General features: G+C 38.1%; 1 protein-coding gene across 1 annotated transcript in view; it reads right to left on the reverse strand.

Annotated features, from left to right (window-relative positions):
• Positions 1–11,235: 11,235 nt before the first annotated feature.
• ova (ovaries absent) overlaps positions 11,236–25,325 on the reverse strand; it is an 86,304-nt gene continuing 72,214 nt past the window's right edge. The window contains exon 4 of the mRNA XM_065237926.1: positions 11,236–13,086. Coding sequence (XP_065093998.1) covers positions 11,653–13,086 — 1,434 coding nt within the window. The 3' untranslated portion in view covers positions 11,236–11,652. The remainder of the gene's footprint in view (positions 13,087–25,325) is intronic.

Consider the following 25,325-nt stretch of genomic DNA (forward strand, 5'->3'; position numbering starts at 1 on the left):
CGTTCGAAGCCCAGCCTTAGTTTTGGCCTTCTGGACAAAACTTCGGCTTAGGTGCAGCTTCTTAGCCACATCCCTAACGGAGGCGTTCGGATTTCGGTTGAAGGCCCCAACTACGCGGTTGTGATTTTTGGTGTTGTACGGAATACTTTTTCCTTCACTTCTGGGCTTCCGATCGGTGGTCAACCGTTCCTCGAACCGCTTAATCACTCGCGACACCGTGGAATTCGCGATTCCCAACGTTTTAGCGATGGAACGATGCGAGAGATCCTTGTTCTCGTGATGAATGCGCAAGATTTTATCACGCACGAGCTGTTCTTTCGACTCCATTTCCGCGAGTTTTGATCACAGGACTTAAAAACTTGCAGGATGTAAATAAAGCACTATGAACTAAATCCACCCAAATTTTCATTAAATTCTACCCAACGGTTAAAAAGTTAGAGCAATTTCATAGTGTGGCAATTTCATCGTGGACACCCTTTATGTACATATTTTGGATTTCCTACTTAGTAAAACTTGGTTAAATTCAGGACCTCATAAAAATGCGAATACATATTCTATTTCATTTCTTTCCTAAATTACAATCAGATATGAGTAAAGGCCGGCGCACAATAGATACGTTTTCAGGTGTTTTGACAGTTAGCCCATGCATTATCTGTCAAAAAACCCGAAAACGTAAGGCTTTCTTCAGATGATTCATTGGAGCGTCCAACAATGACCGTCATGATATTCCCTAGCACTTCAAGATTTCTAGGACACAAATCTTGGACGGTTGTGACATCACTCATGAAATTGAAACTCCTTGTGTACTGGACTGCAACAAACGTGAAGTTCTGCTGGTAGGCATAAAAAATGAACTGTCTGCAATTAACAGAAACAGCACCTTAGCTGGCAGTGTCATTGCCCTCAAAAATCACACTACATCGCTTTTCGATACAGCTATGATGGCAACAAAAGACAGTGTGTTCATACTGGCGACAACGCTCTGATGAGACAACGAAACCTTACCCCCAAGCTCCCCTGATCCTATCCTTCGACAATGTACCTCTCTAACCTCGAGTAAGCCGCGAGTATTCGGCCCAACTCCTACTAGACATAGAATTAAGTGAACTTTTGTTACAAACAAAGAACAATGAACTATCGGCTCCGTAAAGCTAACGCGATTGAGCCTTCCAAATAAACGAACTAGTTAAAAAAATAGTTGTTACTGAGAAAATTTTCCATACTAATAGCTATAGCAATGTTTAACGGTGCAATATGGAAGAAGGATAGAAGACTACGAAAAAAAAGTTTGGTTTTCTCATAAAGGGTGTCCACGATGAAATTGCCACACACAAAATTGATTCGCAAAATTCGAGTTTTCATCCGATTGCCATCAAATTTTCAGGGATTGAGAAATAACTATTAAACATCATTTTACCATTTTACTCGTATTTTATTTACAGTCCATACGCAAATGCCCGCACCTTGCCCTTAACCCCGACCATAAGATTCTGCACAACCTGTTAATCAACCGTTTTTTGCATGTAAACCCATACTTTCTTCAGTTCCTCGACTGTCTTCACTACCTTAGGTCGTTTAAGAAGGTGCTGCTTCATAATCGCCCAGTACTTCTCGATGGGGCGGAGCTCCGGAGTGCTGGGAGGGTTGAACATTTTCGGCACGAAATTGACCTTATTGTCCGCATACCACTTCAGCACGTCCTTGGAGTAGTGGCATGAGGCCAAATCCGGCCAGAAGATTGTTGGGACGTTGTGGGCCTTCAGGAGAGGAAGCAGCCGCTTCTGGAGGCACTCTTTTATGTACACCTGTCCGTTCATCGTGTCCTGGGTCACGAAAGGTGCACTCCGCTTCCCGCACGTGCAGATGGCTTGCCAAACCAGGAATTTCTTCGCAAATTTGGACATCTTCTGAGTGCGGACATGCTCCGGAACGCTGAACTTATCCTTGGCCGTGAAAAACAAGTTGCCGGGGATCTGTTTGAAGTCGGCCTTCACATATGTTTCGTCGTCCATGATGCAGCATTCAACTTTCGTCAGCATGTTGAGGTACAACTTCCTGGCACGGGTTTTGGCGGACTTGTTCTGCTTCTCGTCGCGATTAGGGGCCTTTTTTACCTTGAACGTTCGAAGCCCAGCCTTAGTTTTGGCCTTCTGGACAAAACTTCGGCTTAGGTGCAGCTTCTTAGCCACATCCCTAACGGAGGCGTTCGGATTTCGGTTGAAGGCCCCAACTACGCGGTTGTGATTTTTGGTGTTGTACGGAATACTTTTTCCTTCACTTCTGGGCTTCCGATCGGTGGTCAACCGTTCCTCGAACCGCTTAATCACTCGCGACACCGTGGAATTCGCGATTCCCAACGTTTTAGCGATGGAACGATGCGAGAGATCCTTGTTCTCGTGATGAATGCGCAAGATTTTATCACGCACGAGCTGTTCTTTCGACTCCATTTCCGCGAGTTTTGATCACAGGACTTAAAAACTTGCAGGATGTAAATAAAGCACTATGAACTAAATCCACCCAAATTTTCATTAAATTCTACCCAACGGTTAAAAAGTTAGAGCAATTTCATAGTGTGGCAATTTCATCGTGGACACCCTTTAGTAATTCCCATATAAACTTCAAATGGTTTGTGCCCAGTCAGTTTCTTACCAAATCAGTTCATACCTTGGGAGGCTAATCTAGACCCGATTTTGAACTGCTTGAGCACTGTGGAGCGAAAATGTCAGATTTTGCATCAGTCTAATGTGCAGTCTTCATCAGTGTCATGCCCACTAAAGAATTTATCAAAATCTAACCCCCTTAAGGGGGTATTCCCGATCTTTTTTTTTAAAAAAATCAAATTTTTGTTTTTCACGTTTTTTTGTACTTTAGACTATATACTTCCATCCCCCCCAAGCCGTTTTCCGATCAGCGAATTCGGTGTCCAGGCATAGCTGACTAATGGTAAGAACCCCCAAATGGTTTTAACTAAAGTCAAAACTTTAAACGCGTTTTTCTCGAAACCACATTTTTTTTATCGGGCGAAGATTTTTCTCAGAAACTATAAGAGATATTGACTTGAATCTTTGCGCATTTTGTTCCTTATTAAATTCTTTGGAGCTTCTCTCACTTTCAGCCAAAAATATTAACATTTAACATTGTTTGAAGCACCTTAAAGCTGCAAAAAAGCGGGCTAAAAATCGCCTGTTTTTTCATATGGCCGCCATTTTGTTAATTTGCAAGATTTTTTGCTGCCAACGGGAGAAGCTCCAGAGAATCTTATGCAGATTATTAATTTCATCACGAAATCTGTTTCAGATGAAGCCGTTCCAGAGAAAAGTCTTCGCCCGTCCAGGCGTTTGCGGCGAACAGGGGTCTGTTTGCCGCCATTTTGTGACGTCAATAATGTCTTTTTTTATGTCGAAAAAAATTTATTTGTAAACTTTAATGTTCAATAAACAATAATCCCAAAGAGTTAGGCGCATTACTATTCATTTTCCTTGAAAAAAAAAATAATTGAAAAACAGGCCGAAAAAAGGCAAAAGATTGGGAATACCCCCTTAAGTACTCATCTCTAAGGTAAAAATTAAACTACGTTGTGTTGAATCGGAAGCTACCTAACTAATAAAACCCAAAGATTTAAGTAAACTAGGAGAAAAATCTATACAACTCTATAATAAGGAATATCCCAAAGGCTTTGTAGCCATCACAATGAAGTAATGAAATTGGGTTGTTAGTAGAATGGGAATACCCCCTTAAGTACTCATCTCTAAGGTAAAAATTAAACTACGTTGTGTTGAATCGGAAGCTACCTAACTAATAAAACCCAAAGATTTAAGTAAACTAGGAGAAAAATCTATACAACTCTATAATAAGGAATATCCCAAAGGCTTTGTAGCCATCACAATGAAGTAATGAAATTGGGTTGTTTGGGTTGTTAGTAGAATGCTTAAATAAAACAGTAAGAAAGGTTATCTTCCATTTAATACTTTTGGTATCATACAGCGTTTTCATACAGCGACATGTTGAGGACAATCAGAGGTTATTAAGCTTGATCAAGACAAACAGAGAAGAGATCCCATTGCTATCGGACTTAGTTTTCGTGCTAAAATGGATGGTAAACCATCATCATCATCATCATCATCATCATCATCATCATCATCATCATCATCATCATCATCATCATCATCATCATCATCATCATCATCATCATCATCATCATCATCATCATCATCATCATCATCATCATCATCATCATCATCATCATCATCATCATCATCATCATCATCATCATCATCATCATCATCATCATCATCATCATCATCATCATCATCATCATCATCATCATCATCATCATCATCATCATCATCATCATCATCATCATCATCATCATCATCATCATCATCATCATCATCATCATCATCATCATCATCATCATCATCATCATCATCATCATCATCATCATCATCATCATCATCATCATCATCATCATCATCATCATCATCATCATCATCATCATCATCATCATCATCATCATCATCATCATCATCATCATCATCATCATCATCATCATCATCATCATCATCATCATCATCATCATCATCATCATCATCATCATCATCATCATCATCATCATCATCATCATCATCATCATCATCATCATCATCATCATCATCATCATCATCATCATCATCATCATCATCATCATCATCATCATCATCATCATCATCATCATCATCATCATCATCATCATCATCATCATCATCATCATCATCATCATCATCATCATCATCATCATCATCATCATCATCATCATCATCATCATCATCATCATCATCATCATCATCATCATCATCATCATCATCATCATCATCATCATCATCATCATCATCATCATCATCATCATCATCATCATCATCATCATCATCATCATCATCATCATCATCATCATCATCATCATCATCATCATCATCATCATCATCATCATCATCATCATCATCATCATCATCATCATCATCATCATCATCATCATCAACATGTTCAATGCATTGGGATTATTGAAACCAGCATGTTTACAAACAAAAAGATAAATAAATCAAGTAGGTGACCTATCTTGCCCCACCTTACCCTAAATCATAACTGTTATTTTCTGAAAGTAAATGAGAAAATGGTGGGGTTGTGTACAAGACACGACCGCATGGTTGACGTAGACTACGTTAAGCTGTGTAGTGAAATTCTCGTGCATTTTTTCTAGATATTGATTCAGTAGAAGTAACCTATGATTTCGGTCCTATGTACATATTTTGGATTTCCTACTTAGTAAAACTTGGTTAAATTCAGGACCTCATAAAAATGCGAATACATATTCTATTTCATTTCTTTCCTAAATTACAATCAGATATGAGTAAAGGCCGGCGCACAATAGATACGTTTTCAGGTGTTTTGACAGTTAGCCCATGCATTATCTGTCAAAAAACCCGAAAACGTAAGGCTTTCTTCAGATGATTCATTGGAGCGTCCAACAATGACCGTCATGATATTCCCTAGCACTTCAAGATTTCTAGGACACAAATCTTGGACGGTTGTGACATCACTCATGAAATTGAAACTCCTTGTGTACTGGACTGCAACAAACGTGAAGTTCCAGTTTCTTTGTTATAAGTTTTGTGAGAGCTGATATCTGTACTCTTGAAATTTTTCTATGGTAATGAGATTGATCCTCAGCGATTCAACTTCAAAACGCAAAAAATAACACACAAAAAGTGTGTGCACAATTTTGCATCAATGTTATGCAACATTTCATAGTTGATCGAGATGATATTATCAATTAGCCATGAATCCCTGCAATAAGTTCTCGGTACATCTTTTATCTACCGATTGAACAAATAAAAAAAATACTAAGGCTGTGTTCCATTTGGAAAATGTTCACTTAGATTTGACACTTCGAAAATACCACTGTTGTAGATCGACTGATTTTCGAGAAAGCGTCTGTCAAATTGATTCCATGTCTGTCAGAAACAAGTCTGCTGAAATAGCAGGTTTATTTGAAAATTTTCCATCTGTCAAATTTAAGTAAAAATTCACCAAATGGAACACAGCCTTAATAACTTGAGCACAGTATCGTTTCTTGTTGTGTTTGTCGTATTAGATGCTAGATAAAAACTTCTTTTATCGATATGTGTGCTGAAAATACCTGGGCCGAGGGGATTCAAGGAGAAAGTCTACGAAGAGAATATTGTCAGTGTTACTTAGGACCTAATGCAATGTTCAGCTTGAATTGTTTCGCTTAGCTGTAAACAGAAAATCGATGAAGAGAATCGAACATTACAAGTAGGCCCTTTTGAACGCTCACTGTCGAATTTCAGAACCTAGCACTGAACAAAACTCGACGGTACCTCTATTTATGCTAAGAGATAAGCATTGCAAATCCCTCCTACTTGAAGAATTATGCAAAAAACTGGGGTCATAATTTTCCAAGTAGGAGGGACTTTCATAGCAAATCTAAAAGCATAAATAGAGGTACCGTCTGATAATTTCAGTGCTTGGTACAGAAAACCGTAACCTGTGTAGGAAAATCCTTTTTATCACCACAGAAACACCCCGTTCCCGTTTGTCCAACCCATTTTGTGTGGTGTGTGCTGCTGATTTTCAGTGTTGCTAAATGATCACGATCGATCGATCGATCGTCAATCGGTTTGGACGCGTTTTTTAATCGTTCCTAGCCACGTGCGTTCTGTGCTTTTTTTTTTGCGTACGTTTCGTTCTCGCTGTAGTAATTTCGCGCGATAGCTGTTGGTTTCGTTCATTTCAATATGAATTGTGAAATTTGTTCATTTGACTCTTCCGTTGATTCGCTGATGTGGAAATGCACTGGCTGCATACGCACATTTCATGCAGCCTGCGTAGGAGTGACCGTGCAGAGGAATTCACTACGCAGGAAGGACAATAAAAAAGTAGGGGATTTTAATTCTTATCTTCTACCATGCTGCGACTCGTGTCAAGAGCATCTGCAAGCAAAGTTAGAATTCAGTCAATTAGCGGCTCAACAAAAACTTCTAACGGAGCAACTGCATGCCAACACAGAAGTGACACATCGTTTCGCGATGCAGCAAGAAAATCCTCGAATTGTTCACGTAGCTGTCGAAGGCCTGAAGGTACTGCTGGTAGGCATAAAAAATGAACTGTCTGCAATTAACAGAAACAGCACCTTAGCTGGCAGTGTCATTGCCCTCAAAAATCACACTACATCGCTTTTCGATACAGCTATGATGGCAACAAAAGACAGTGTGTATACGTCATTGAGAACTGTGACGTCATATATATCTACCGAGCTCCGAAATATCAGTAATGAAATAAATCAACTGAACCAGCTGTCGCTCGACATTGCGGCAAGTTGTACCATGAGCTCTAACTCTGTGCTGGAACTCGATATTCTTGACGAGCTGAAGTCACTGTCAGCAAATATAGCCTCAACACGGAGCGCTGCACCTTTGCAATCGTCATCTGACTCGTGCCCCAGCTTGGAGGTGGAATTAAATAACAACAACGATGACTCAGGGTGGCGTCTACTTGGTACCAGGAAGGTATGGAAGGCAGACTGGACCGAGTACGATGACCGAAAATCACGCCGTTTGATACAGCAAAAAATAGCTGGAAAGGCTAGAAGGCGAAGGAAACAAAACTTGCTCAACAACAACAACAAAAACAACAATAACAACAACCACAACAACAACAACCACAACAACAACAACAACAACAACAACAACAACAACAACAACAACAACAAAAACAACAACAATAACAACAACAACAACAACAACAACAACAACAACAACAACAACAACAACAGCAAAAATAACAACAACCACAACAACAACAACAACAACAACAATAACATATCTAACAATCATCGAAACAACAACACTAACCGTAACAGTTTCCGCAGCAGTGTTAGTCAGAATAGAAACAACCTACTGCCACCTGATCGAGAGCTTCTTGCGGCAGCGAAATATCGGTTTTCCAGATCGCCGCAGGCTAACTATCGACCCACGATGCAATTCCAACGAGGGGAAATCTTAAACCCCTACCCGGCGTGCAATGTATACCCACGTACCGTTCCAGCGCACTTGCATAACGGGATGGCTGCAACTGCATCATGCGAGGCGTGTGTATGCAGGAATTCGTGTTTTGTACGAAATTGACGCACCCCTTGGAGGAAGACAATGATCCGGCAGACCCCGACATTATCCAGGACTTGACGACTTCTCTACATCAAGGAGAGGCACTCGTTTTTTCTACAAAACTGACACACTCCATAGAGGAAGAAAATAACGAAGATCACGACACTTTGCAGAACGAAACAAATTCGGAACATGGATCAGGGGTAAATAATTTTGATAATAGTTTTATGAATGACAGGTTACCATCAACTTCTTCACCTAATCTTCAGACCAGTACAGAAATTTTGGTATATTGCCAAAATGTTAACCGCATGAGAAGCGCCGGTAAAATTAATGAAATTAACAAAAATATATTAAGTTCTACTTACTCTGTCATAATGGCTAATGAAACAAGTTGGGATGATAGTGTGAGAAGTGAAGAAGTTTTTGGTAACAATTATAACGTTTATAGAGACGACCGCAATTTTCAATGGTCTGGAAAAAAATCGGGAGGTGGAGTATTAATAGCGATTTCGACCCAATTGAATTCAGAAATTATTATGGCTACTAAATTTAAAGAATTCGAACATGTATGGGTAAAAGCGCAGGTAGCAGACGAAACACATGTCTTTGCTTCGGTATACTTTCCTCCAAACAATGCTCATAAGGACACGTATGATAAGTTTTTTGGAAAAGCGGAAGAAATTTTGTCTAGTTTACCCCCTGAAGTAAAAGTTCATATATATGGGGACTTTAACCAACGCAATGTTGACTTTATTTCTGATATGGACAATGAAAGCATCTTACTTCCAGTCGTTGGGGAAAATGAAACACTCCATTTCATTTTTGACAAAATAGCAAATTTAGGACTCTATCAAATTAACCATGTGAAAAATCAACAAAATTGTTATTTAGACCTTTTATTAACAAATACTTATGAAGATTTCTGTGTGACTGAATCGTCAAGTCCCATATGGAGAAATGAAATGTTTCACACAGCAATAGAGTATTCTCTATTCGTTCACATAAATGAAAGAACCAACGACTGCGAATTTGATGAAATCTTTGATTACAATTCAGCAAATTATGATAACATTAGAAATAGATTGAACATTGTCGATTGGCAAGCAATATTAAGAACTGCAGGAAATGTTGAATGTGCAGTTGACGTATTCTACAATGTGTTGCTTGAAATAATTCTTGAAGAAGTGCCAACTAAAAGAAGAAGACGTCAGAGTCATGCAAAACATCCAGTTTGGTACAACAGGGAACTGAAAAATTTAAAAAATCGAAAGCAAAAAGCGCACAAATTTTATAAAAAATATAATAGTGAAGAAACTTTGGCATACTATTTAGACATTTGCGATCAGTTAAATTTGGCCGCCCACGCATGCTAGTACTACCATCAGATAGGGGAAAATTTTCCCAACCTGTTAGCGGTGTTAGCAAGTGTTAGTTTGTGGGGCGAGCTATTAGTTATGCCAAACCGACGATAAAATGCATTGTTTACAAAAGCTGATATGTCCTTCCGAAAAATAATCGAGATTTGTAGTTATCATTCAGGCAAGGAGCGCTTGCGCCATCGAGACGATGCCGCTACCAGCAGCCAATGATCTCGACGGGAACGACGCCCAAAATTCGAGGTGCAAAATTCGAACTCTGCGCGCTTGACAGGAACCGCCTTCCTACTGCTGCTACTGCTACTGCTGCTGCTACCTGTTTACCCGCCGTCCGAAGCGAAAATGAGTTGAGACACATTAGCAGCGCTGTTTTATAACTTTTTCTGATTCAAGCAGCACGATGTGCAACCAAATTGTACTTGATTATGAGGACTGGGTTTGGGGAGAACGTTTATTTCATGAAAACAGTGGTAAAATTATCACTTTTTATTTGTCCATTTAGAACAGTTTTTTTTTTATGAAAAATTGAAAAAAAGTTTATTGCAACAGCTTACGAAAGGTATTTCCTATCGATTGATGTATTCTGATTTTAATTTCATCTATAAATGACAAAGCTTATAGCGTTCAAAAAATTACACCTTTTTGTGACGGTCGCATTTTTAAATTTTCGATTTACCCCCAGTACCTTCCCGTAAGACGTAGTCTACGTAAAAAAAACGAGGAAAAGTTTGACACAAAAAAACATGAATTTCGGCGCCCCTGGCAGGGGAAATACCAAGTAACATTTTTGGTTTTATCATGGTTTACAAGGTTTACAAGAATTAGACTAGCCTTAGCGTGAAATTTTAAAAGCACAAATGTCAGCTTCCACAAAACATACAATTATGAAATTGCGCTACTACACTACAAACAGGGAGTAGCAATTACATTATTATATGTTTTGTAAAAGGTGATATTTTGCATTTTTCACAATTCACACAGCCTTAGAAGAGTATCGCCTATCTCCATTCCTTTATTTAACGTCGGTCTCTGTTCCGTAATCTAGTGCCAATCACCGACGGACATCGAACGGCGCCGATGGTGTAGTGGTAAGCGTGATTACCTCTCACCCCAGCAGGCCTGGGTTCAATCCCAGTCGGCGCCGCCGGGATGTTCTGAGGCATAACATCTCTGATCACGCCTTCCTTCGGATGGGAAGTAAAGCCGTTGGTCCCCGGTTCATGAGTTGATGGGTCGATAGGTAGGGTCCAGGTGTGGGAGCTGCCTTCCTGGCACGTCGGTAGCATTGATGCTCAGCACGGAAAACAAGATCGACGGAAAAAACAAACCAAAGGAAAAAAACCGACGGACATCGATTGCCATCCGTTGACGGCAATCGAATGTGCAGGAAGGCAGCTTCCACACCTGCGTAGGATATCACACCCATTCAAACACACATGGGCCGGGACCAACGGCTTTACTTCCCTTCCGAAGGAAGACGTGATCAGAGATTTTTATGCCTCAGAAAAATCCCACCGACCTCGGCTGGGATTGAACCCAGACCCATTGGGGTGTTAGAAAGCAGTCACGCTTACCACTACACCACCGGCGCCGGCTAGAGTATCACCTATATCCTATATGCTATATGGAACATGAAAAAACATGAGTAGGAATTTCGTAGAAAACAAGAAAGATAATTATGTTGTTGTTTATGTATCGTTTAATTACAGATCCTATTCTATGATATCAAAAATATTACAATCAAATTTATACAGGGTGAAATGGAAATTATGTTTATCTATAACATACTGAATACGTTACTACAAGAAATTAATTTAAGCTTTTGGAAACAAAAAAAAAATGACTGGAAATGTAGAATAAAATACGTGTGCAAACGATGACCACTTATCAAAAAAATAATCTGCTAGATTAGGCTGCCGAATTACATATGGCAGTATGCTTTCGAAAAAAATTAGCCGCAAAGATGGAGTCATGCCACTTATTGAACGCTTTGATGTGAGATTGATCAGTCTTTGACATGTAGTCTGCGGAAAAAGTCTTGATTTTGTACCACGCAATCTTTTACATTTTTTAACAATTAACAACGTAGCCGTATGAACAGAGCAACAAATCTTTTAACTTAAATCAACCGTCGTAGCCGTTCGCTGTCTGATTAGTATATCCTTACTTGTCGGACTCGGAGGTCTTGCTAGCATCATCAAGGATGGCAATGTTTTGGGGACTGCAATCCCACCACTATTCTTTATCACCGGTGTTGCTGTTGTTATAACTAAATGGGATTGCGGCATATGTGTCAAAGTTTCCGTTGATATAGCTGCGTCATTGAGCCAATCGTTCACTCGATTTTCTTTTACCTCTGTTAGATTTTCCATATTTGAGAGAATAATATCGTTATCATTAGTTTCATCTGATATACAAAGCGAGCACTGTAGTAAACTATTCGTACTACTTGGATGGGCATGCGACGGTGACGTAGCAGGATTAACATTATGCGCACTAGAGAAGAGATGCAGAGATGGTGTTAGCGGCTGAAATGTACAGTGTCCGGCAGTTTTATTGCTGGCTATGTGTGAAGAATTTATGTCGGTAGCATTTTTTAATGATGCCGTATTGGTAATTATTTCTGAAGGTAATGGTTTTTGGGTTTCTCCAACCAGTCTTTCAACTTCTGTTGTGTCTACTGCAATGATACAGCCATTATGATTGATGCTCACTCCAGGTTCATCGTCATCCGAAGAACACAGGTCTATACAATCTACCACAACATGCATAGTTTTATTCGGTTCATCTGGCAAAACTTGTATCGATGCACAGGCTCTAGTTATATTGAGATGTTGCAACCTGATGTCGATATTTCGGTTTTCAATGTCTTGAGCAGTCAGTCTTTGTAATTTTATAGCACAAGGTTTGCATCTGTTGATCAGTAATTTGTTATAAAATTGAAAATTACGCATTTTACATGCAGAGGACAATTGCCGTCGAGGAAACTTGTAGCTATGATAGTGCTCCAGTTCGTCGGATCCCCGCTTATAGGATACCGATACGTTAGTATTTAGTCTACATGTATTCAACCATTTTGGGCGATTGGTAATTAGTGTTCCATCTTTGATAAGAGCAGGTGCAAAACAAAATCGTTCAAGCCTTTCCAATCGTTCCATTTGATAATCAATCGACATTACTGTTTTACTACTTCTGAGCAGGAATTGACCACACGGAGATGATAGTGGTATTGATGTACATTTCGAAAGCGTTACAATTCCTCTCGTGCGTCGTGGGAGACGTCGAAGCTTTTCAGGAGATCCTTTCAATATGTTGATGTTTTGGTCGCTAGTACTAATACTGCCAATTTTCCGCAAGGCCAGTGGGTTGTTTTTATTGAACAAATTGAAATTCATGAGAAATGATGACATATTTTGTGCGGTATAAACGGGAATATGTTCATCAGATCGCTTGGGTGTAGGTAGCACTTCACTTCCACAAAAAATGACGTCATCATCCTCGCTATCTTCTTGGACCACTTTTCGATTCAAGCAGACCTTTTCGTGTTCCTGAAATAAAAACATATGTAAAAGTGTGTTATCTAAACAGTTTGTGCATTATTTATTATCAAGAACGGCAATCACATTTGTTATTAGCAGTGAAAAAAGTCTTGATAACGAAAGCGTCTGGAAGATAATAACCACAATGTGGTCTTTGCCACCCTTCGCATAACAGTCGCATATGGATCGGATATCAAGCAAATATGAGACTGCAATAGTATTAACCGACGCAAAAAGTACATGCATAGCTTTGCAGGCCCCTAAAACATTACTGGCAAACTATCTAGTTAAAAATATACGATTATCTTTAAAAATATATATTCAAGAAATTGTTATCAAGTCATATAGGACTTAATGTGTATCTAATGTATGTAGGGTCGGATGGGGCAAGAGTGCCACCCTCTATAATTTTGAAAATAAACATGTTTTCAATTCTAATTCACCCATGAAACTATGAATGGTGTTCCTATGCAGCATTATAGAAAGTTCTGTCCAAAATGAAGTATTTCAAAAAATGCAAAAAATCATTTTGTGCTGATGTGTATGTGTCAAAAATCGAAATTAGTTATAATAATTAGACATCATAAAATAAGGATTTTGGAATTTCCAAATATTGTTTTCTACAATTCCTGCATTGAGGCATCACTAATAATGAATAATTGAAAAACCAATAACAAAGAATATATAAATATTCCCTATAATAGGTCAAACATAATTTTATTAAAAATGAACCTCACACGGGGCAAGGGTGCCACAACTATATTTATAAATAAAATTATACAAACATGTAAAAGAAATGGCTTAATTGCCTATTTAAGTCTTCGGTAAGCTTGTTTTCACCAAATTTGACCAAACCAGCTACATAAAATATTAACAACAATAGTTTTCATTTGATTTCATTGGTAAACATAGTTCATTTGTTATTTTTTTATATATAATTCATTTATTTGTACAAGCTCAATCGAATAAACTTTACAGAGCCGAGTTATCCTTTGCGTTATACATTATTACTGTCTTAAATTTAAAGTTAAATGAACTGGACCGAGTACTCGCGGTTGTCTAGTTCATTTGTTATGTATTGAATAATATTGTAAAACTCAGTAGTTAAATTAAGTAAACACTAACAGCTGTTGCTAGCATTGGCACTCTTGCCCCATTGCAGTTTAAAAAAAAAGATTTGAGATGACATAAACAACTTTTGACGAGATATAATTTGCATTACATTGCTGATGTATGAAGGCAATAATATGAAGTTGCAATACGGTGTAGAAAGTGCTATAAATATCCACTATTTGGCATATATATAATGTAAAATTGTTAGGGTGTCATTCTTGCCCCACCCGACCCTATGTAAGAATGTCACCATTCATTCGAAAATCTTGTCTTGTATGCAGCTCCACTTAATAGCAAGATCAATTTGAGCTACCGATTTAAATTAGCAATATCGCTGTATGAAGGGCCAAAAACGGAAGGCCGGATCAGAGCAGAGACACTTACGCGAAATCCACGGGAATTTAAGAATCTCCTTCCAACGATACGATCCAACAAATCGAATAACGCAATTCGCAATACTTATTAAGCTTCCTGCAGGATGGTTTGTTAAGGAGGGCGCGTCAATCTCACTGAAACATCACCGCAATCGAATCGATAGGATAAAGAAAATGATAGTGTTTATTCACTCCTAGATTCCGGTTGTCATACCACTCTATCGTCCAGTTCCAGGTCAAATGATACACTGATGCTCCCTTCCAACCCAGTATTTATGAATATATCGCATAGGACTTAATGGTAACAAAAAGCAGATAACGGGTGTTCAATATAAAATGAGAATTTTTTCAGTCATATAGCTAGTAAAAAAATATTTTTTTTTTCAACGAACTCAGTATTTTTCATTAAAAACACAATGTTTATTCTTCAAAAAAACGTCAATAAATATTGGAGAAGGGGTACTGGTCAGCCGTACGACGCAACTAAGTCGCGATGCTCTCACAAGAGCGCTGGACGGCACTGAAATCATACTCATTTTTTATTGAACACCCGTTAGAACGGCGACTGCAGCAACCAAAAGGCCTCATAACAACTATGACATTTTGACTGACTGACACGATTTGGCTAGCTAAGAATGTGATTCTGCAGAAATGGGAGGGAAAAAAACAGGAAATGTCTAAGGAAAAGGGGAAGTTAAACGTCTCATTTGCAAAGAAGTCAGGAAAAGTAGTTCCGGATTTAACCAATTAACGCCCAGTGATCTATTTATGGGTTAGCATTTTTAGTTATCTTTTATCATATCTTAACAGAAATTGGCAACGTTAATTATGTTTTCAATATCACATTATCACATTGAAATATCCGTAACATCTTGTTTTCAGATAGTGTGAGAATAATCCTTGGGTCACTCCTGGAAAAATCACGCAAATTCCGGAGGTCAAAAAAGACTTGACGTTTTTGGGAAAAAATACTTTATTTTTAAAACGTTTTTTTTTTACATGCTTATATTTTTGTATGCAAAATCAGATAATTTCCTATATTTCGTAAAATCACATACTTTTTGAAGGTCTTATCATATTTTTTTTTACAAAAAAAGTTTAAAAAAAAACAACTTTGGCCCTTTTCAAAACGAAGTATAGTTTTTTCTAAGATTATATGCAGATTTGCTTAAATAGTCGATGTCTTAGAATCTTAGAGGATGCTGCCAATCTGGTCGAGTTGGCGTGATAAATGAATAGGTGAGAAGTAAGCGAGTGAGTAGTGAAAAGTGAGTTAGCATATTAATGCATCAAATTTTCCTGAACGATGCACGTGTATTCGACTAGTTGGACACCGGAAATCAGGGTTACTGCTATTCGCTTCATTTCGAAGCATCGAATTCTCAACAAAACTCCCGAATGAAGCGAATACAAGCGTTAAAACAAATCGTGGTGAATGGGCTGTGTGAGAGAAATATGAGTGTCGATGTAAAATGCAAGTCTTTATGCTTCGGCTTTTCTCGTTCGCATCGTGAACATCGGAGTGGCATGATCGACTCGAGCGTTCTTCGCTGTTCTTCACTCTTCACATGCTTTGCAGTGTTACCAAAACTACAGATAAATCAGTATTTTTACAGATTGTTCAGAGTTTTAAAACCAAGATTCTGTATTCACAGATTACAGATTTTTAGGATTTAAACAGATTTTTAAAAAAATATGATCAAACATAAAAAAAACAAGACTTGAGATGTTTAACAAGAAAACATTTTTTCACTTTAGTGAAGTGTTATCATCACCACCTTTTTATATCTATATTATGCTTTTTTGCGAATAGATAAGGAGAATAAGAACTGTCAGAGGTATTTTATGTAATTTATGAACATATATTTTTATCTACTATTTTTATCTACTAAGATTACGAATATGTATTTACCTAAATACCCTTAAAGAACCCAATTCTGACAATAATAACTGACATCAGTTCGCATCGTGCTCTCTTGTGTGCGGATCTATTTGTTTTTTGCTGAAGGAAGTGTTATTGCTACCTAAATCTACAACAAATTTAAACAACACTTTTCAGTGCTCAATATACCTGTAAATGTTTGTAAATGTTTGACTATTATTCCTCTTAGATCCTTGTTTGGACCCTACCCGAGGTAATCCTTCTTGGATATTGATTTGGAAAATTCGTCTTCGATCCTTCAGATTCTTATAGTAATCTGCTTGGAAGTCGATTAGGATAAAATGTTTACTGCCGCCATGGCACCTAAGCGCAAAAGAAATGGGCAACCTCTTGATCCCCCTTCTGATGAAATTAATTTGAGCAATCAATTTGATTTGCTAATGAGAATAATCCATCATCCAGGAAAAAATATAGTAAACTTTCCCGGCTTAATGCCAAGAAGGAAAAGAATCCCCCTATTGTGATAACCACTTCCGATGTCCATGCTCTTCGCACGGAACTTTTGAACTTCGTGAAACTACAAATTGGCCGTCGGGGTGAATGCCGTGTATTGGCTGAAACCTTGGACGGTTTCAAATGTCTTCTCAAGTATCTTACTGAGAAGCAGCATAAATGTTTTACTTACGACATCAAAACTGAACGTGTGTTCAAGGTTGTCATGAAAGGACTGCCCAGTGGTGGATCCCTGGATAAGATCAAAGATGAACTGGCAAAATTACTTGTAGTATTGCCACTCCAAGTAATCGAAATGAAAATGAAATCCCGTCCTGGCAATTCGCGCAACGGGATTTCTAATGATTTTTATTTAGTTCACTTCGAGTCTAGTGAACTAAACAACCTTAAGGCCTTGGAAAAAGCTAGCCTTATGCTCCATGTCCGAGTGAAGTGGGAACACTTCAGGAAGACTGGAGGAAATTTACAAAACCATACCCAGTGCCATGAATGGGGTCACGGAACAAAAAATTGCTACATGCCAGCTAAATGCATGAATTGTGGTGATTCCTTTCACGCAAAGGACGACTGTCCTGTGAAGGAAGATCCTAAGAAATTTAAATGTTCAAATTGTGGGACAACCACAAATCCAATTTTCGGGAATGTAAGACTCGCAAAGCGATCCTACACAATCTCTTTCTAAGCGACAGGTATTAAACGCTCCACGTTCCCGAACAGGTACAAATTCCTCTGCTGTTAACAACGGTCAGCGAGGAAAAAAAATCTACATTCGTACCCGTAGGTACAAATATCACCCTGCTTCAAATTTTTCATATATACCTATATGTTCAGCGAGTTAATGGAGCTACCTATGCTGCTATAGCAGCGGGTGGAAATCTAACTAACGTAATACTAACGGAAATTTTTAAAATTTTGATCTACTGCTCCTAAAATGGAATTTTTACAGAAATCATTTATTGAAAATAGAAGCTTCGAAGACACGGATACCGCTTCTTCTAGCGGGACAAACACTAAAACGCATACACAGCAAAAAAATAATTTTGATATCACATCAAAGTGGATGCACCACAATCATGTCGAAAATTTCATGTAATTTTTATGACCACATAAATAAACAAATGCAGTAAAAGCAGCGTAATGTCAGTTCATGCATTGTATTAATGATAATTTTGTCCTTTTTAGCAAGTAATATTACACCACATTTTCGACATGATTGTAGTGCATCCACTTTGACGTGATATCAAAATTATTTTTTTGCTGTGTAGTTTTCTACTGTTGCCCAATGCTGTAAAGCTGTAAAATTTATTAAGCTCTTACAAATAATATGTCAAATAACTATAATTTAAATCACGCACATCTTCAGTGACGATTCATAGGTTGCTTATATTCAAACGTTGCGAGTAGATCGGCTAAGTTGGATGAATTGCTATCACAGGATCCCGTTGAGTCCAATCCCTAGATGTGTAGGTAATGATTAAACCACATTTGAGTGCGTATCTTCGGTGTCTGTGATCCGATGAGCTGAGTGATTGTCATTGGGTCCGCAGGATTGAGGTTAAGTATGCGATCAACCAAGTGTGCAATATGGGAACTTTTGGTCAGTAAATTTACTCACATTAAGTTAACTGCTGTTATTATAGACAGTTACTACATTTCCATACTACGTTTGAAGATTTTTACAGTATTGAAAATAGAAGCTTCGAAGAGACGGGTACCAATTCTGCAAGCGGGACAAACAATAAAACGCGTAGTTTTCTACTGTTGCCCAACGCTGTAAGGCTGTAAAATTTATTAAGCTCTAACAAATAATATGTCAAATAATTATAATTTAAATAACTCACATCTTCAGTGAGTAAGTAGTGCAATTAGTATTAGCGAATAAGTAGTGCAATTAGTTACTTATTTACCATACCCGAGATTGAACACTCACGAATAACATCTCAAAAGAGTGAAAATAGAGCATGACCATGATTGACCGCCCACGGTTGCTACTCTGTTATTGCCAGACCAGCTGTAATTACACAGAGAACCAATAGACGATGCTTGGGACTAGCAATCATCCTCAATGTGTAAAAACTGGTGATCTTGAATTAGGCAATACCAGCGCCAGCCGCGCCTGAACGTAGGTCAAGAAAGGAATGGGTAGGAATGTGTTGACGTGACACTCGCTTTGATGGAAGCCGAGGAGTCCTCTGCACTTCCACGAGGAATCACAGGGTTATTGGGTAAGAGGGTTGGGTTTGCAGCAGGGTTCGTTTTGGTAAACGATAAGCTGAATTGATGTCCTAACGATCGTATAACGCGAAGGAGTTGGGATTGACCCACGGTCTTCTGCTCAGTAAGCAAAAACGTTTGCCACTAGGCAGACGAGCTCCTTTTTAATCATTGACGAATCTTGAATGTGGATGGGCTTGAGATTAGACTCATGATGTTCTGCTCAGTAAGCAAAAACAGTTGCTCTAAAGCCACCGAGCCTCTCATATCACATTATAGCGTTACTCAAGTTTTTATAACTATTCAAACCCGGCACAGACGACAACGAAAAGTTTTACAAAATACACGATAAACAAGCGATCTTACCATGCATTTTTAATATGAAAGGATCTGGGACCGCGTTTTTCTCCTCAGTAAGCAAGCCACTGCAACCGACGATCTTTGAAATCGAAAAACTAAAAGCTACGAAAGAGTACTTAGGCCTTCATTAAGATCTACCTTCACACGACGTTCAATGTTTCGATTTTCACATCTCAAAAGAGTGAAAATTGCTCAAATTATGCGACAAGTGAATTTTAACCTACGAGTATCTCGAAAATAACAACTTTGGGCAATTAATGCATTAAGAGCTTTTTTGTTGTAAATTGAATGTGTTTTAATATTAACACTATTTTAAAGATATTCGAAAATTATTGGTAGTATTTTGGAAAATACTTATTATTTTCAATAATTCATAACTTTTTTGTTTATGATTTGCCCAGCAAATACACAGTGTCAATAGGCATTTCTTTACCTAATCTACTTATCTAGTTATTTTTTCAATAATTCATAACTTTTTTTGTTTATGATTTGCCCAGCAAATGCACAGTGTCAGTAGGTATTATTTTATCTAAACTACAAAATAATTAAAAAAATATGCAAATTGATTAATTTTAATTTTTTTTTGATAATTTTGATTTTTTTTTTGTAAAAAAAATATATTTTTTTACAATGTATATTTTTTCTTGAAAGGCACAATACTTGTCCGCAACTTTTTCGAAGACACCATCTCAATCAAACAAATCGTTCGCTAGATATATGTTTTTTCTATTGATGCGTATCATTTTTGCATAAGCCCTTTTCAAGTGTTAGTCGTGTACAAAACTAGGGAACCAAATATGTAAAATGGTATGTTGGACAATAACAACAACTGTGCAAAGTTTCAACATAATCGTAGAAGGTCGATCAAAAATAAAAAAAAAATCGTAATTTGAAATGGAACTGCTGACTGAGAAATGATGAAGTATTCGATTTTTTTACAGTTGTCATTCTCGCATTTATCGCAATGATCCGACTCTAATTGAAAGGTCCCGCTCTTTATATCCTTCGGAGTATTGAAACACCTTCCAAAGACGCACCCCTTTGTCAGTCAAAATTGGATTCCTTAGCAACAAAATTAAAGAATGACACCGATAATGACCATTAGGGTGCTTCATTCTGAAAAAAGTGATGAATTTCTGATGGGCCACCCTCCAGTTCGATTCATAGCCCCAAAATATGAACCTGTGCAAAAATTGGTAAAGATTGATGAAGGTTTAGAGGTCGCGCCAATGATTTGAAATTTGTATGGGAATTACTATGGAAGAATTTAAAAAATCGCTTATATCGCTATAACTTTGCTTCTACTTGTCCAAATGTCGAAAAAATTTAGTATGTTATTGCTATGGCAATAAACAAAAAGCCTACAGTTGCTACGCTCAGTTTTGCAGCGTATCAAGAATTATAAAAATGTGAAAAAATGGCAAAATAGGGTAATTTTGACAGATGAATATGTACAAGGCAACAACGCCAATTTCATCGCAACAACAACAGGCTTGTTGATCATTGTCATGACAACCACATATTTTTTTTTTTTTCAACGTTTGGACAACTACAACCAAAGTTAGAGCAATGTAAACGAAAATCAATAATTTCCCATACTAATTCACCAAAATCTCCATACAAAATCCAAATCATTGGCGCGACCTCTAAACCTTCATCAATCTTTACCATTTTTTGCACAGGTTCATATTTTGGGGCTATGAATCGAACTGGAGGGTGGCCTATCAAAAATTCATCACTTTTTTCAAAATGAAACACCCTAATGACCATGCATCAGAACCCTAGTCTTAACCACTTCAAACTAGGGAACAACGAATAGAAGATTCAAGGCCTAAGATGTGTTCCATGGATTACTGAAAAATTCTGTTCGCCTAGTTTGAAGTAGTCAGGACTAGGAATCGGTGGTAGATCTTACATCCCGTAACGTACTACGAAAAGGTGATCTACCCACGTTACGGGGCTTGTTACAGTTACTTTAGGATGTTATCAAAGCAAAAGTACGGTATCTCCTTAACTATAAACAAAAAGCACTCACTATAGACTATAGTGCACTCAGTCTTATGGGATGTCTTAGGTAAGGGGTGAGCCGATGCGTTTTCTCGCAACATCATTAATTGACATGATTACTGATATGTTTGATGCTATTCAAACTGGAGTAAAATTTGCGAAAAATATTGTCATGACTTTGACAGCAATGGATTTTAAATCATTAAATATTTTATTGGAATGCTCGATCTCTTAAAGATAATGAAGACGAGCTATTTACCTTTTTGAGAGTTCATAACATGCATATTGCCGTTATGACTGAAACGTTCCTTAAACCCCTGACCATAAGGTTAAGAGGGACGCAAATTATTTCATTTATAGAAATGATCGTCTTGATTGAGCCTGTGGTGGCGAATCAAACATAAAATTTTTTCTTCATTTCAGGTGAAAGGTGATAGTTGCTCCTATCCGATGATGTTGTTGGTTTGCGTGAGCGTACTTTGGTTCGCGCGTAAAGGGCCTTAGAAAGTTTGTTTACAAATGCTTTTGTACCGATAACAAATGGTATGCCTGATTTGAAACCAAAGTTTTTGAAAGCTAGTCAAGTTTCTGTTGAAACAAAATTTTGACAACTAACGTTTATAGCTGCCTATTTGCCATTCCAATTCGTAGGCCAGCAAATGAATTTGCTCAAGGGTAACCTTCAAAAACTTACCCGTCATAGGTTTAAATTCTTCATTATTGGTGATTTTAATGCAAAACACCGCTCATAATGCTCAAAGCAATTACAATGGTAATATTCTGTTTGATAATTTTTCTGCAGGTTATTACACTATTGAATATCCAAACAGCCCAACATACTTTTCTTCAGCACGAAATCCCTCAACTATTGATTTGGTCTTAACTGATTCATGTCAACTTTGTAGCCATTCTAACTTCGGTTCTGATCACCTTCCAGTAACTTTTGAAATATTCCAAGAAATAATTTCTAATCCCAACAGCTTTTCAATTACCATAGAGCTGATTGGGAGCAATATCGAACATTTATGGAGCATAACTTCGATCCAATTATTCCTTTGCAAACCAAAGATGATATTAATTATGTTCTTAAATCTCTGACTACTTCTATACTGCCGCTATTCGCATAACAGTCCCATATCCTGTGGATTTCCCATCTACATGGGACTGTTATGCGAATAGCGGCAGTATAGTTGAAGCAAGAGGTGCCTCAGTACCAAAATTGCGAGGTTAAATTCGTTAAATTGACGACGATCTTGATCCGTCTTAAAAATGTCCGTAGGAGACAATATCAAAGAACAAGCGATCTTGTCATGAAAGTTATCTGGCGGGATTTGCAAAAAAAAAAAAAATTAAAAAGCGATATCTGCCTCGAGGAACAAAAATTTTGAAAATAATGTTTCTAAATTAACCTTTTGGAAACTCATAAATTTTTTGAAAAAAAAAACCTCAAAAGCCTAGTCCAACGCTTAAAGAAGGTGGTCAAATTTTGATCACAAATTCGAAAAAAAAGCTCAGAAACTTGCTAAACAATTCGAGAGTTCCCATAATTTCAGTTTGGGTCTTACTAATCCTATTGAGAAGCAGGTTGCTCGGGATTATCTGAATATTCTCTCTCGAGAAAGTATTTTTGTGATTCCTGGGGGACTGATTTCGACGAAGTAAGATCTATTCCCGATCTAAAAAGTTCCATAATATGAAAGCTTCAGGTGATGACGGAATTTTCTATATCCTCATCAAAAAACTCCCAGAGAGAACCTTGTCTTTCTTGGTAAAATTATTTAACAGATGTTTCCATTTGGCATACTTTCCAGATAAATGGAAAAATACAAAAGTTGTTCCAATTTTGAAGCCGAATAAAAATCCAGCTGAAGCTTCTAGCTACCGTCCAATAAAAGCAAGCGCACCAATGCGTTGCTAAAGGTCGTTTAGCAACCTCCACCATAACGCAACTACCGCACCAGGGGTTGCTATTCAGATGTGGGAAATAGCAATCCACACCTCGGGAAGTAGCGAGTTCATAAATCTAGCATCACGGTAGCAACGCATCGCAAAGTTGCTATTTGAAACAAACGTCAAAAGTTTGTTTTGGTTTTCGTCCGCCTTGATTTTTTTACGTGTATTTCGATGCAAGTGGTGATTTTGAAAGTGTTAATATTACAGCTTTTCTTAAACAATGAGTGCTTCAAAACGCGGATCAAATTGGACAACGCAGGAGGATGAAGCATTGGAGTTTTGCCGCAATAAACGTTGGAGAAGAGCAGAGACCTATCCAGCACATTTATGTCATAGTTGGATCCTGGAATTCCGAAGAAAGCGTTCCAAATCCATACGACGCGACCGCTTCGAGGATTACTGTAGGTTTTTTCTCCTTCCCTCTGTCCAACCCAAGCAGTAGGGCAGTTTTTCTACTGCCAATGGCAGCAATCCAGCGATCCTAACATACCTGGAAAGCCCCAGTTTTCTCCTACTTCAAGCAATCGTTGCAAATCCATTTGCGTTGGAGAGCGCAAGTATTCCTCGATAAAAATTTCATAATCAGTGCGACAAAACTCCAGCAGGCACTTCCGAGCTGTTGACTCTCCGATTTGGACGTATTCGTCCATAGCATCCGATGGTGAGTCATATGCGAGTTGCCGAATAGCTGCAGTACATTTTTGGATGCATGTCAAACCCAATTTTCCTGTGGCATCAGGTTTTTGGAGGAAATATTCGTTTGTTTCCATCGCTGTTTTGATTTTCAGAATCAAATTCCGATGCATCCGAAATCGCCGACGAAACTGTTCATTCTTATAAGTTGACGTCTCAGAAATTAATATTCATACAAACGGGCTGCTATTTCCTCTGCATGTCTGTTAATATTCGGCCGTTTCCCAGGCTGGGAACCACCCGTACTTTTTTCAGCATTCAAGAATACGGTTCCCTGCGCATATAGGAGTAGCTTCACACAAATTGTTCTTCCTCATCACTGGATTCTGAGAAATACTCAAATAAAATCTCCGCGTTCACAATTATTGTTTTATCAGAGTTCTTCCTGCAACGGTGATAACTATCAGAATTAGCAACTAGTGGTGCGAAAATCGATAGTTGGTGTACTTGCTCTTATTGATCAACAATATCCATCCCAGTTTAGGGTGGGGTTTGGCGATCTTTTATCGATCTTGGATTTCGAATCGATTCTTTGTGCACGAAAAAATCGAAAAAATCGATTTCTTCGATCTTAAAAAAATAGGAACATTTTGTAATTGTATTGACATCGAAAAAACGATTTATTCTCAACCCAGACTGCGTGGTAAATTTAACGAACATCGTTCCCTACAACGACGTCATTATTTGAGATAAATAATAAATAAATAAACAAATATAAAATCGATCCGTCAAGATCGATCTTTCTCTGAAGATCGCCCAATCCTAGTTAAGGACATTAATTAGAGCAACCGTACCAATGAGTAAATAAGGCACATTTATCAACCTCTACCATAACGCTATTTGCGTACCGGGGGTTGCTATTCAGGTTGGGGAAATAGCAATCCGCACCTTGGGAAGTAGTGAGTTCATAAATTTAGCAATCCGGTATAGCAACGCATCAGACGGTTGCTATTTTGAATAAACGCCAAAAGATTGTTTTGCCGGTGTGGAAAACGGTAACTTAAATTATGACTCTGATAGTAACGACCGGTGTGGAGAGGAGTGATTAAGCCAAAATGGAAACGCTGTGCGTAAGTAAAATAGTGCCGCAAATGGCAACGACTGGTACGGTTGCTCTTAGAGTACCCGTTCCAATGCGT

The sequence above is a fragment of the Ochlerotatus camptorhynchus genome, unplaced genomic scaffold, assembly GCF_037179485.1.
Source record: "Ochlerotatus camptorhynchus isolate MF236.1 unplaced genomic scaffold, CSIRO-AGI_Acam_v1.1 ptg000661l, whole genome shotgun sequence".
In the NCBI taxonomy this organism is placed as follows: Eukaryota; Metazoa; Arthropoda; class Insecta; order Diptera; family Culicidae; genus Ochlerotatus; species Ochlerotatus camptorhynchus.